Raw genomic sequence first — 13,762 nt, forward strand, 5'->3', positions numbered from 1 at the left:
TCGTGTTTTCAATTTCCCCTGTGAAAGTTGTGTCCACGCTTAGGATATCTGTCGGGGCGATCCCGCCAGACGAAGTGGTGAACGGACGCTTCAAAGAAATCCCACACTAGCTCAGAACTGAGAGATAGATAGTTATTTATTTAGGGATAAATTTACAAATCAGGATTCTCTGCTTGAACGGTGAATGGAGAGCAAATCCAAACAATCGGAATGAACAATTGGCGAAAAGGAGCAAGGGGAAGGAGAAAAAAGGGCAGATGCAGAACCTGCGACCGCGTACATAGTATAGTATAAGAGGCCACGCCCCAGTAGGCGGGTAATCACAAGCGGCCGGCCTTCCTACAGCAAATATCTAGATCAATAATCACAGAATAACTGTTGTCACAGCAAGTGGACGACGACGGGAGCAGACACCGAGGATGAGATTTGCTCACTCTGCTCCAGATCCCATCTGTTATCTCAGTACTTCAGTGGAGATTGAAGATACCTCAAAAGTTGAGCCGCTTTTGGTACCAGGATAATGTTCATATCTAAAATGGTCTCATTGTAGAAGGAAACTGGCAATCTCAGAGAAGACTACATTTTTTCCTGTATTTCTTTCTTTCTCGGTCTCTCCCATTGATTTAACAAGATCCCATTTAACAAGATTTTTTTTTTGCTTTTTCAGATTATAATATAACTGCATCATTGATTGCTTCCCTTTCTTCCCTCCAATCCCTCTTATCTGCCCTTCCTTTTTCAAATTCATAGCCTATTTTTTTCATTAATTGTAGTTACATGCAAGTAAGTACACACAGAAAGACATATCTATTTCTGAGTGCATAAATGCCACCTGCCCAGCCCGTATCATGTAACTTGCCGGTGTATTTCCAGGAATGAATATTTGGTATTGGATAACCAATTGGTATTCTCCTCCATGGGGAAGGCTATTTCTTCCATGTTCAGCATTCCTTAATTGTCTGTAGTTATCTGTGCCAGACTGAGGCCTCCTGTTCTTTCCCCTCTCTAATTTGCCATGTCTATTGGTGTTGTCCATGGTCAACTCATGGGTAGGCAGTCATGGTGGTAAGACTTTATGGATATAACTTCTGACATTATTAGTAGGAGACATAGTCTCACAGCAAGCTCCTTGCTTCTTTGACTCTTTCTACCTGTCTTTCTCAATGTTCTCTGGGTCTTGGGTTCACGAGTTGTTTTGTAGATGTGTCCATCTGCATTATACTTACGGTTTTCTGAAGTGATCTCCATCTGTTGTAGAAGGAAATTTCCGGGATGAGGGATTAAGAAGAGTATTCACACCAGGTGGTGGTGGTGCACGCTTTTAATCCCAGCACTTGCGAGGCAGAGGCATGAGGATCTCTGTGAGTTTGAGGCCAGCCTGGTCTACAAGAGCTAGTTCCAGGACAGACTCCAAATGTCTTGAAAAACCAAAAAAAAAAAAAAAAGTATTGACAACATGTTTTGTTTTTATCAGATATTGTTCAAAGACTTAGACGTTTGATTTTTGTTCTTCATTTAGTCCATTCAGTAAGTGGGAGCAATACAACATGGGAACAGCTATGTAGGTAAGGGAAGTCACTGTGCAGAGATAGAAGGCTTCATCTGGTGATGGATGGAGATAGAGACAGAGACCCACACTGGAGCAATGGACTGAGCTCCCAAGGTCCCAATGAGGAGCAGAAGGAGGGAGAACATGAGCAAGGAAGTCAGGACCACCCAAGGTCCCAATGAGGAGCAGAAGGAGGGAGAACATGAGCAAGGAAGTCAGGACCACGAGGGGTGCACCCACCCACTGAGACAGTGGGGCTGATCTATTGGGAGCTCACCAAGGCCAGCTGGACTGTGACTGAAAAAGCATGGGATAAAACCGGAATCTCTGAACATGGCGAACAATGAGGGCTGATGAGAAGCCAAGGACGATGGCATGGGGTTTTGATCCTATTTAATGTTCTGGCTTTGTGGGAGCCTAGCCAGTTTGGATGTTCACCTTCCTAGACATGGACGGAGGGGGGAGGACCTTGGACTTTCCTCAGGGTGGGGAACCCTGACTGCTCTTTGGACTGGAGAGGGAGGGGGAGAGGAGTGGGGGGAGGGGGAGAAGAGTGGGAGGAGGGGGAGGGAAATGGGAGACTGGGAGGAGGCGGAAATTTTTTTCCTTTATTTTAATAAAAAAAAAAAGAAGGCGTCTCTTTGAACTTGTCCAGAGTCTGCCCACACCTCTCAAACTGTAGCCTCCTGGATTTCTTTTATCAAGGAAATTAAATAGTAAATCAAGCCCATCTCCATATTCTAACTAGAGACAATTTCTTTTTCTTGAATTTATTTTGGGTTTAATACATTCCACACATAGTTATATAACTGGTTCGTATTTTTTTGTTTCATGTAGACATAGTTTTTCTTCACTTACATATGTTTCTTGTAGAGGATGGATGTGGCCTTTGTTTCTAATGTGCCATTGTCTTAGGTAGAGTTTCTGTTGCTACGAAGAGACACCATGACCACAGCAGCTCTTCTAAAGAAAGACATTTAATTGGCTGGATTAAAGTTCAGACACTTAGAACATTAGCAGCATGCTGGGACATGGCGCTGGTGAAGGAGCAGAGAATTCCACATCTTTGATCAGCCAGCAACAGGAAATGAACCGAAACACTGGGCGTGGCTTGAGACTGGGCGTGGCTTGATTATATATAAGACCTCAAAGCCTACCTCCACAGTGACACACTTCTTCTAACAAGGCCACACCTACTCCAACAAAGCCACACCTCCTTATAATGACCCTCCCTACCATCTTCTAGGGGACAATGGCATTCAAACTACCAAAGGCATCCTCCAGGCAGAGCTCAGTGTGGCTCAATGTATCTCATCAGTGATGAAAAATTAACATTTTAGTCATGCACATGGAATGGGACAAACTCCTGATCCTTGGGGGACTCCCGGTATTAAATATATTAGGCTGTTTTAAATGCACAGAAGGCATTTAGACTTTGTCAAGCCTGACTAGGGCACAATGTTAATGCTTTTGCTCTCAAGAGGAACGTGCATCTGGGATCACTGTGCCCCATGGAAAGCTGGTTGAGGGTTAATAACAGCACCCTCCACGTTTTTGTAGCTCTTTGCAATTTGGAACGCAGTTAATAGCATATTACTCATTTTAGTGTCGCCAGACCCTGCGCCTTGGCCAGGGCAAAGCCCTTTTCCCAACAAGAAAATTGGAGTGCACAGAGGTAAGGACTATGTATAGATTCACGAAATTGGCGAGTGGCGGATCTGATGCTGGAACCCACCCTTTCTGCATCCAGAAGCAATGTGTTTTCCTGAGCCGACACATTCCTTAGTAGACTTTCCTTTTTCTAACATAATAAAATGTCCTGGGACAAGGAAAATGTATAGATATTGCTCCTTAAGAGATGTGGCTATATCTTAATGCAGAATGTCTCAAGTTCATTTTGCAGTTGTTCCTTCCTGCCTCTCTTCCTCAGAGGGCATGAGAAAGGGAACAGAAGGAGAACTGAGTCAAGAATTCTTCCTTGGCAGACAAAAGAAAGGGTTTAAAATATGACCTTTTAAAGGCTTCTGGCGGTGAAGATAATTCTAAATACCTAAACCCTAAAGAAAATAAAAACAATCTCCCTAAAAGACTCTACATCCTCCCTAAAGCCTTTTCAGCGTCTCTGGAAAAGTCAGTGGGTGTGTGTCTGGGGGGAGGGTAGGGAGGGGAGGATCAGACTCCTTCTAATAGGCTTTCTTAAAAAAAAAAAGAAGAAAGAAACAGAAAACCACACACACGCTCAACAGAAAGAAATAAAACCTTGTCTCTGTTTGGCTCCATCGGCACTTAAAATCTACAAGAAGGAGTAAAAACCCAAGTCGCAGAAGCGCGCGTTCTGATTTGGTTGTTTACCATCAATCAGACGGTTGCTTGGCAGACACTGGATGGTTATGAGCCTGAACAAGCTGAAAGGGGCAGGAAAAGAAGTGGAGGCAGCATTCTTCCTATTTAAAGCTGCATCGCTTGAAAAAAGTTTTCGCAGACTGTGCCGGAGTTGGTGCTGAAACAGGCTGAGGCGGCCTGGGGGCTGGTGCTGAAGAAGAGCCCTCAGCGGAATTCATGGTGCTACGGTGACCTCAGTATCTACTCTTCGTTCCCCGGAGGACCCACATGTCTCAAATTTAGACATGATGGCACACTGGGTGGTAGCAAGACCTCTCCTCATTCTCACTGTTTTTTTAGGGCACCGTGTCTCAATAAAAGCCCAGGAACAAGAGAATGGTGAGTTTGCCTTTTTGCTTTGCTTACGGTGTTTATGGCTTGGTTTGGGAACTCAATGGAATGTTAAGCTTCAGGAAGAGCTTGCAGAGGAGACGGGGTTTGAAGTTTGAGAAAGGGGGCTGTGGGCTTGCACCTGGAAAACAGCTTGACTCGGGAACTTCGGTGCCTGCCCTGGCGGAGTGGGCTTCTGCCGTCCGGGAAGAGGCAGAATTAGATCAGTCTTTTTGTCCGAATGTGGGAGTTGGACGTTTCAAAGAAAACGTTTTAAGAGTGCTTAAAACGGAGCCCCGAAGGCACGTTTAGTGAGAGGCAGTTGTGAGGGCTGGCGCTTTCTGAACAGGGAGAGCCGCTGCCGAAGCTGGGCAGGGTGGAGTCTTTCCTGTGCGAACTTCAGCAGCTTCGTGGAAAGTCTTTGTTTAGAAAAACCTCTGCGGCACTCTGAAAGCTCGGAATTTTCTTTGTCTTTGCTCCTCATTCCTTTCTTCCCACAGCCTCATCCTTCCCTGCCGACGTTTTCATCTGTGATCTTAAAAACCGTGTTTGCTTACTGAGAGAGAGTCAAGTTTATTTCTCCATGACAGAGGCTGATAGAAGCCAGATTTCTTAAAACGGCTGTGTTTTCCCACCCTGCTGGCTTGGTTATCGGGACAGTGTGGTTCCCGGGGTGGGGGTGGGGAGTGGGGAGGAATGACTGAAGGTAGGAAATCAGCATGCCTTATATATAACTAATTTTGCATAGAGTATTGATAAGGACATTTCCCTTAGATCCTTGCTTCCTTCCTTCTTCCCTCCCTCCCTTTGCTCATTCCTTTTTCCCTTTCCTTCCTTTTAAGGCATATCTTCCTTGGGCCATGTTGTTAAGCAAGATGGCATGGCTGCTATAGAATATTATAAAAGACAAAACATCCAAAAAGGAATGGCTCCATTGATTCTTAAATCCTTAACTTCGGAGGATCGAAACGCCCTATACAGACATATTCTCATTTGCAATAGGCCAGCATAGATCTGAGCCTCTGCTAGTACTGACTTCGATCTTTTAACATAGCACACTTGTTAATCCTGTCTGTTACGGTCTTTCTCATGTGTTTTCTCCCCCCTCTCTGTACATTTGTCTCCTTCTTCCCTGGATTTTTCCTCTGAGAAAGTTTAGGGACTGTTGGTTCTGGAAAACTGTGAGGAGGGGAAAAGAAGCTTCTGGAGATTAGTTTCAAGTCTGTCAGAGTCCCGTAGAGGGGGCCCTTTTCTAAATCTGGAAACTTTTAAAGTCAGTTTCTCTGTTCTGAAAGGTGAGGGAATTTATAAAAGGTGAATCTTACCATGTTTCTTCATAACACCGTGAGAAGGGTGTGTTGCTTGTCAGTGCAGGGACAGAGAAGTTAGGAGAGAGGAGGACAGGCATTAGGAGAGCTATAACACATCTGACTATCAGGAATCTGCTCACTCCCCTCCCCAGCCAGCTGGTCAACTTTAAAATGTCTGTACGGAAGACCTCATTCCTGACTTATCTTAAAGTTATGTGCTTAGCTTTTGTGAAGTGTGGCAGCCATTGGACGTGGGCGTAAATGGAAGATGTAAGATATCAGAAAGCCTTGTATGGTAGGCCGTACGCTAAAAGCCTCTCCGATGCCGTTCTGCTTATTCTGTAGGTGTTACTGAAAAGTAAAGGTTTATCCTCTCTCTAATATTTATTTGTGGGAATCAAGACTATAAAGTTGGTTCCAAAAACTTTTTGCCTCGGAACTAAACTCTTTTGCCCCTAGTGTCATTAAATAGCAAAGAAACTTAAACCCCGAAACAGAAAACAATTCTCAGAGACATTCTGGATAGTCAATCAGATAGATGTGATCAAAAATCAATTGCAGAAAAGAGTGTGTGTAAGTAAGGATGATATTGGTGACTCAGTAATGTAGTGTGTGCAGAGCCACTTAGTTTAAGCTCAACTCACTTGCTCCGAATGCTTGGGTGGGCATTGCTACTGTGTGGACACTTGTCATACTCCGTGTCTCCTGTCAGAACCTAGTAATCCCATGGAACTTTGGACTCGGAGGAGGAGTAAATGTGGGAAATGCTTTAATATTAAGGAGAAGTAAGTCTAAGGCATGCATGTCAAGAGCATACAGATTCCAGTGGTTGTTGTAACGTGGATGGTGGTATTTCCTTTGTGCTTTCTCCAATGTGTGCTATAGAAACCTGGCATTGTGTATATAATACACACTTAGCCTTTTCTTTTGTTAGTATAAGGTATGGCTGTCTTCTTTTGGACTGGGATAGGAAATGTCAGTGCAGTGTCGGTCTGACAGGAGCATGTGTGGAGGCTAAGATGAGTAAATAAAGTCTTAGACACTCTTCTGGCCACCATAGAGCTGCCCTATCAGGAAAGTTTAAACACTGGATTTTAACAGTTTGTTAGAAACTAAGAGAAAGGGTTTGAGATTTAGACTAACTTTAGTTGAAAGTATAGTGTAACCAAAATCAGAGCCAAGATGATAAAATCAGCCTTTTCAAGATCTGCCTCCTCCCTCTGGTCTGTATGGTGTAGGGGGGTTTTGGAATGTTCCACATTTGTTTTCTGTAAGAGAAAAATACTAGGCCATTGACAGTGAAATTTTATTTCCGAATCAATATGTCACATCTAGGGAGCTATGCAGTTTTGTCATTGGCACTAGGCATGCTTAGTCTCAGGGAATAGTCCTCAGTATGAATCATTGTATTCAACATTGCAGGAGAGATGCAGTGAGAGAGGGCTCAGAAGGGAGCACGAACTGGGGACTTCGGTGCTGCCAGAAGCTAGGCTTGTCACATGAGTAGTGACGCAACAGTTTCGTGTCTTAGCAGGGGATGATGGGAGAACTGAAGACATAGGCATGCCCACTTCAGGCATTCCAAGTGAGCATTTTTCAGAAAGCATTGCATAAGTCAAATTTAATATGTCTAAGAGCCAAATTTGGCCCATACACTAGAAATCGTCAATACCCACGCTACAATCCTATGCTGAAGCTTGATCCCAAGACAGCTTCAAACTACCAAGAAAAAAATGCATGTATTTTTTTAAAAATATTGGAGTCTTTTGAATTTTTTATGATGTTATATATGTGATTTATCTTGTAAGAATACAGACAGAAGGCATTAGATGTGTGGTACTCAGCAGTGCTTGGATGACATTATTTCAAATGAGACCCAAAGAAACAGAGGATGAATATATCACTTATGATATTCACGTTCATAAAGTGTTCTACACTCACTATTATTTATTTTAGAGGGCTCCATATATTAGAACACAATTTCAACCAAGATAAGCAAAACAGAATCTTTTTTTGGTATTCAAAAGAAGCTCTCAAGCAGAGTGAAAAGCTGGTACTCTGAAAATAGCCGGATACTCAATTTTTTTCTCTCTCCATTCTTTGATCCCTAGTGCACGGTCTTTGGTTTTACAGCCCCTGGCGGCGGCTAGAGATCCGAACATTGTATGCAGTGTCCTAGGCATTTAGATAGAGAATGAGAAGCTGTGGGTCTGCACTTCTTAAATGGAATCCTTCATGTCTTCGAAACATGTAGGGTTATCTATGCGTGGCGGGAATTTAGTCATATGGTCACACAAAGATGCAAGAACGGGCAGGAAAATGTTGAGTTCTAGGTGAACCGTGATGCTACGGTGCTCTACTGTTGAGGACAATAGAACAAATTGTCGCAGTGGACGAAATACTTGAGTGAAATGTGTGTGTGTGCGTGTGTGTGTATGTGTGATCAATATATAATTATTATCTAAACCACAGTGATGTGTCACTCTGAATATTTCTCTCTCTGTATCCATTGTATTGTCCAGTGCAGTGTGTGTTTCCCCCACAATTTAGTATTGCATAAAGAGTTATCTGCAGATCTTGTTATTGATACATTTTCCAGGTCTTATTCTTTTTAAATATATCTGGCAAGGCTGGATGTGGTGTGAGAATCGGACCTTTGGGGGTGACCTTGGTCACACTGGTGAAGCACTGTATTATGTCTTTGGCCATCTTTCCTCTGGTATTGATGGTGCCTGTGGCTTCCATGCACTGAAGTGTAAACTCTGGGACTTTGGCTTCTTAGTGATTCATTTTATTTGTAAGGCTGACTGACGTGTGTGGGTAAACCATTATAAATTTGACGTCATTTGAGGAAAAGATAATGCAAAACCTAGTGTCTGTATGGTGTTAGATGAATAATTCTGTTATATAGAGGACTTGTGTAATTCTGATATATTCTCAGGTATATGTGAGTTCATCTGTCATCCCTCCTATTCCTTTTTTTTTTACATACTGACACTATTATCTCATGCCTGGAATCAATATTGTGAGCATCCCAAACATGCATTCAATGCAAGATGGTAGACTAAAACAGAAAGAGTCGGTTATATCTTGAGGAGATATGACAGTGAGGCTGGAATTGTGCTAACCTGAATAGACAGTATGAAATCATTTTAAACATACAGTTTGCTCCATGTCAAGGATAAAACTCATGTCTTTGGCCTCATGGAGCATATGTTAGGGTTGAATGGGGACATTTTAATCTATTGTTTTTGACTCTGGGATTGCAACTTTGAGAAGTATTTGTTTACATATGAGAGATACATCAATGGTAAGAGGAAAAGATTAGGATTTTTAATAATTAATCTACCACGTAAGATTGGGTAGATTGTACAAGGTTAAAAAAAACCCAAATTTATCGTAGAGTTAATTAACATTCTAATATGTATTATTGTCAGCGATTTATTTCTGGAGACCTGGATATGCCACGAGATATTTCCAATCTACTGTAAATTTGTGTTTTTTGAATTTTCTTCCATGTGTGTGTACATGTTCATGTGTGTGTACTTGGACGTGGGGCAGACATGTGTATGGAGGCCATAAGCTGACATTAGGTGTCTTTGTTTGCTTCTCAATCGTACTTTAAATTTACTGTTAGTGTGCGTGCATGTGTGTGTGCATGCGTGTGTGTGTGTGTATACCTTGTGGAACCAGTTGTATCCTTTTTCTTTTATGTGAATTCTGGAGTATATGTCTAGCCAATGAGAACCATTTTGAACTTCTGTATCTAAAACAACTCAGAAATTCAACCTAAAATTTTCTAAACTCTAACCTCCAAGATTGGGCTCTTTTCTTACATAGCCTTTATGCTAGTTAATGGCAACTTCATTGTGTCATTCAGTCAGTAAATTTCCAGCCAGTCACTAATTTAGTTATTTTATTTACTAAATATTTCCCATATATAACCCTTATTTATCTTTATTACAAATTTCTCAGTTCCTCATCATCCATCTCTGGGTCATTGCAATGACAACTGAGTTCATCTTTTTGTTACTCTTGTAGCCATTTTCTATCAACAGAACTGTGATATATGTTGTGATATATATTGTATACATCACATAAGTATATCACCTTCTTGCCAGTGCAATTTAAAACAAAACATAAGTCCATTTTTTTTGCCTTCTAATTCTTCAATTGGGAACACATAGTTTGAAGAGATAGTAATGGCCATGCTTGTTAGCTTGCACACCTTCTTTTTTTTCTTAAGTTTTTTTTAGTACATTTTTCTCATTTTACATAGCTATCTCCTCCCCTCCTCCCACCCCATCCATATACCCACCCCATCCCTCCATCCTTAGAAAGGGTAAGCCTTCCCATGGGGAGTCAACAAAGTCTGACTCTTCACTTCTAGGCAAGACCAAGGCCCTCCTTCCCCGTATCTACTTTGAGCAAGGAATCCTTCCAAAGAGAATATGTTAGAAGATAGCAGTTCAAGCACTAGGGATAAATCCTGGTTCCACTGTCAGTGACCCCACAGGCTTCCCAAGTCACACAACTATCCTCGACATTCAGTGAGCCTAGTTTGATCCTGTACAGTTTCCCCTGCTATCATTCCGGAGTCAGTGAGCTCTCACTAGCTCAAGTCAGTAGCTTTTGTGTGTATCAAGATCATGGTCCTGACCCCTTTGCTCTTCCCTTCTGTCATGCTTTACCTCACAATAAAAAGCCACTCTTAGTTATCACTCCCAATGTGCTTATGCTTGTGCTTGACCTTGTACATGTCTGTGTACACACTCACATGCATGCATACACACATATACACATACACACACACACACACACACACACACACACACACACACACACACCCGTCTTCTTTTTCCAAACCTCTACTCTTCAGAGTGCACTGAATTTTCAACTAAAAGTTCAACTAATTTTCTCTAAGTTGAACCCAGTGTTCCTCCTTTTCTGTCTCACAGGACTTACCTCATCTTTTTCTGCATGAGCCATATGTGGAGAATTGCTTCCCTTGTGTTTATTTCACCTGTTCCCGTAAGACGAGTTGTTTGTTTAGATCTCATATTTACCTCAGAATCTTCTGGCAGTTGATTCTTACTTGCCTACTGTACCATGCTTCATATATTCCATTGATTATTAATACTGTGTCTTTTTAATATATTCCATTGATTGATTATTAATACTGTGTCTTTCTTTAATCTAAAGAATGTCAGGATTATCCTACTGACTTTCAAAGCTACTAATCTCATTTTCTCTTTGTAAACAACCGCATTGTGTTTATTTATGATTAATACTATGTGGCATCCTTCCTCAGGTCATTATAATTTTTAGTTGGTTAGTCTGTATTGATTAACTTCTTTCATTTCTCTATTGTTCTCTAAGTGGTCAAAGTGTATTGCTGCTAATTCATTGTCTTGAGAAATAGAGATTATAGCATGAATTCATGTCATGTTTTTTTCCTTTCTGCAAATCTTTGAATTGTTTTGCACTAAGTCTTTTGGATAATGTCTTTTGCTTGTTCTTCATCTCTTTGGGAAACTTCCTGAATTCTGATTAATACCTTTCTATAGAACCAGTAGGCTCCTGACAGCTATTTCATGCGTATTCAAGAGCTGAATATTTTTGTAAAAATTAGAAAATATTATTGACATTCATTTAGTTGTGATTAAACTGAATCCAGGTTCATGGGTTTTAAGTTATATTTGCACAGTTTTGGAAATTTTCTTATCATTCCTGAATCTTGGTTTCTTTATACATAAAACTATAATAAGATAATTTACTTTATAATAATATAATTAAATAGTTAATAGGATGTCTATCAGATATATCTGTCATTTGATTATAGTTTGTTTTCAACTAATAGTATCTTGTAAAATTATGGTTATTATTATTATAGCAATAGTGATAACAACAAAAGTAACAAATGTGCATATTTTCATCCCATCAATTTTATGCTTTTCTTCAGCTTCATGCTCCCTCCTCCTCCTCCTCCTCCTCCTCCTCCTCCTCCTCCTCCTCCTCCTCCTCCTCCTCCTCCTCCTCCTCCTCCTCCTCCTCCTCCTCCTCCTCCTCCTCCTCCTCCTCCTCCTCCTCCTCCTCCTCCTCCTCCTCCTCCTCCTCCTCCTCCTCCTCCTCCTCCTCCTCCTCCTCCTCCTCCTCCTCCTCCTCCTCCTCCTCCTCCTCCTCCTCCTCCTCCTCCTCCTCCTCCTCCTCCTCCTCCTCCTCCTCCTCCTCCTCCTCCTCCTCCTCCTCCTCCTCCTCCTCCTCCTCCTCCTCCTCCTCCTCCTCCTCCTCCTCCTCCTCCTCCTCCTCCTCCTTCTTTTTTAGAAAAGTAAGGCAGACTGAGTCCAGTGAGAGTTTCACACATATATGAATATGTATCCATCCTCTGGAGCATGTCAGTATAGCAGTGGACTATAATCCTAAAGAAAATTAACCTTTTTTTTCCACAACAGCCATCAACTGCCGTTAGCTCCTCTAAAGGTTGGGTGTTCATAAGCCACTCCTTCATCCTTGCCCTGCCATTAGCTCCTCTGATAGGGTCAGTACTCATAAGTCCCTCCTTTATCCTTGCCCTTCCATTAGCTCCTCTGATAGGGTCAGTACTCATAAGCCCCTCCTTCATCCTTGCCCTTCCATTAGCTCCTCTGATAGGGTCAGTACTCATAAGCCCCTCCTTCATCCTTGCCCTTCCATTAGCTCCTCTGATAGGGTCAGTAATCATAAGCCCCTCCTTCATCCTTGCCTATTAGCTCCTCTGATAGGGTCGGTACTCATAAGCCCCTCCTTCATCCTTGCCCATTAGCTCCTCTGATAGGGTTGGTACTCATAAGCCCCTCCTTCATCTAAGCTGGACTGTTGCTTGTCTTGATCTTGCACAGCAGAAGCAGCAGCAGCAGCCGCCGCCGTAAGTACTGTGAACTCATGAGAGTAAAAACCCTGTCATCACCAGAGGACAGCTTTGCCCCAGTCATCCCCAGCCTCTGACTTTCACAGTCTTACAGCTCAGGATGCTTCCATTATTCTCGGAATCATCGTTTCAACTCTTTTATATATAATCAGGGCAAATTGCAATAGAACTCATTTAAGATGAACCAATGAAGACGCTCAGGGTTCCAGTGCAGATATTTGTGTTCAGATAAAGGGAGGATGAAAAAATGAAATTAAATTAGTGCACCATATGATATTTCCATACAACTGACATGTAAAGTGTACCTCTTACATTTATAAATAGGCAGCTCACATGGGCTGCCTCATGTTCCTGCCTTCAGGTCTTTTGGTGGAATGTGCTAGAACTGTGCTTCTCAACCTTCCTAACACTGTGACCCTTTAATACAGTTCCTCATGTTGTGATGACCCCCCCCCCAGCAGAAGATTATTTTCTTTGCTATTTCCTAACTGTAAGTTTGCTATTGTTATGAATTGTAATGCAAATATCTGTGTTTTCTAATGGTTTAGGAGACTCCTATGAGAAGGGGAGGATGGGGGGAACTTGGGGGAATGGGATGGTCGGGATAAAGGAAGGGTGGATATGGGAGCAGGGAAGTATATATCTTAATTAAGGGAGCCATCTTAGGGTTGGCAAGAGACTTGACCCTAGAGGGGCTCCCAGGTGCCCAGGGCGATGTCCCCAGTTAGTTCCTTGGTCAGCTGAGGAGAGGGAACCTGAAATGGCCCTATCCTATAGCCATACTGATGAATATCTTGCATATCACCATAGAAACTTCATCTGGCGATGGATGGAGATAGAGACAGGGACCCACACTGGAGCACTGGAAGGAGCTCCCAAGGTCCAAATGAGGAACAAAAGGAGGGAGAACACGAGCAAGGAAGTCAGGACTGCGAGGGGGGAACCCACCCACTGAGACAGTGGGGCTGATCTAATGGGAGCTCACCAAGGCCAGCTGGACTGTGACTGAAAAAGCATGGGATAAAACCGGACTCTCTGAACATGGTAGACAATGAAGGCTGATGAGAAGCCAAGGACAATGGCATTGGGTTTTGATCCTACTGCATGTACTGGCTTTGTGGGAGCCTAGCCAGTTTGGATGCTCACCTTCCTAGACCTGGATGGATGGGGGGAGTACCTTGGACTTCCCACAGGGCAGGGAACCATGACTGCTCTTCAGACTGGAGAGGGAGGGGGAGAGGAGTGGGGGTAGGGGGAGAAGAGTAGGGGATGGGGAGGGAAATG

General features: G+C 42.7%; 1 protein-coding gene across 1 annotated transcript in view; it reads left to right on the forward strand.

Annotated features, from left to right (window-relative positions):
• Nucleotides 1-3,781: 3,781 nt before the first annotated feature.
• Col5a2 (collagen type V alpha 2 chain) overlaps nt 3,782-13,762 on the forward strand; it is a 126,842-nt gene continuing 116,861 nt past the window's right edge. Inside the window, exon 1 of the mRNA XM_075956527.1 lies at nt 3,782-4,270. Coding sequence (XP_075812642.1) covers nt 4,177-4,270 — 94 coding nt within the window. The 5' untranslated portion in view covers nt 3,782-4,176. The remainder of the gene's footprint in view (nt 4,271-13,762) is intronic.

Source organism: Microtus pennsylvanicus, chromosome 22 (assembly GCF_037038515.1).
Source record: "Microtus pennsylvanicus isolate mMicPen1 chromosome 22, mMicPen1.hap1, whole genome shotgun sequence".
Classification (NCBI taxonomy): domain Eukaryota; kingdom Metazoa; phylum Chordata; class Mammalia; order Rodentia; family Cricetidae; genus Microtus; species Microtus pennsylvanicus.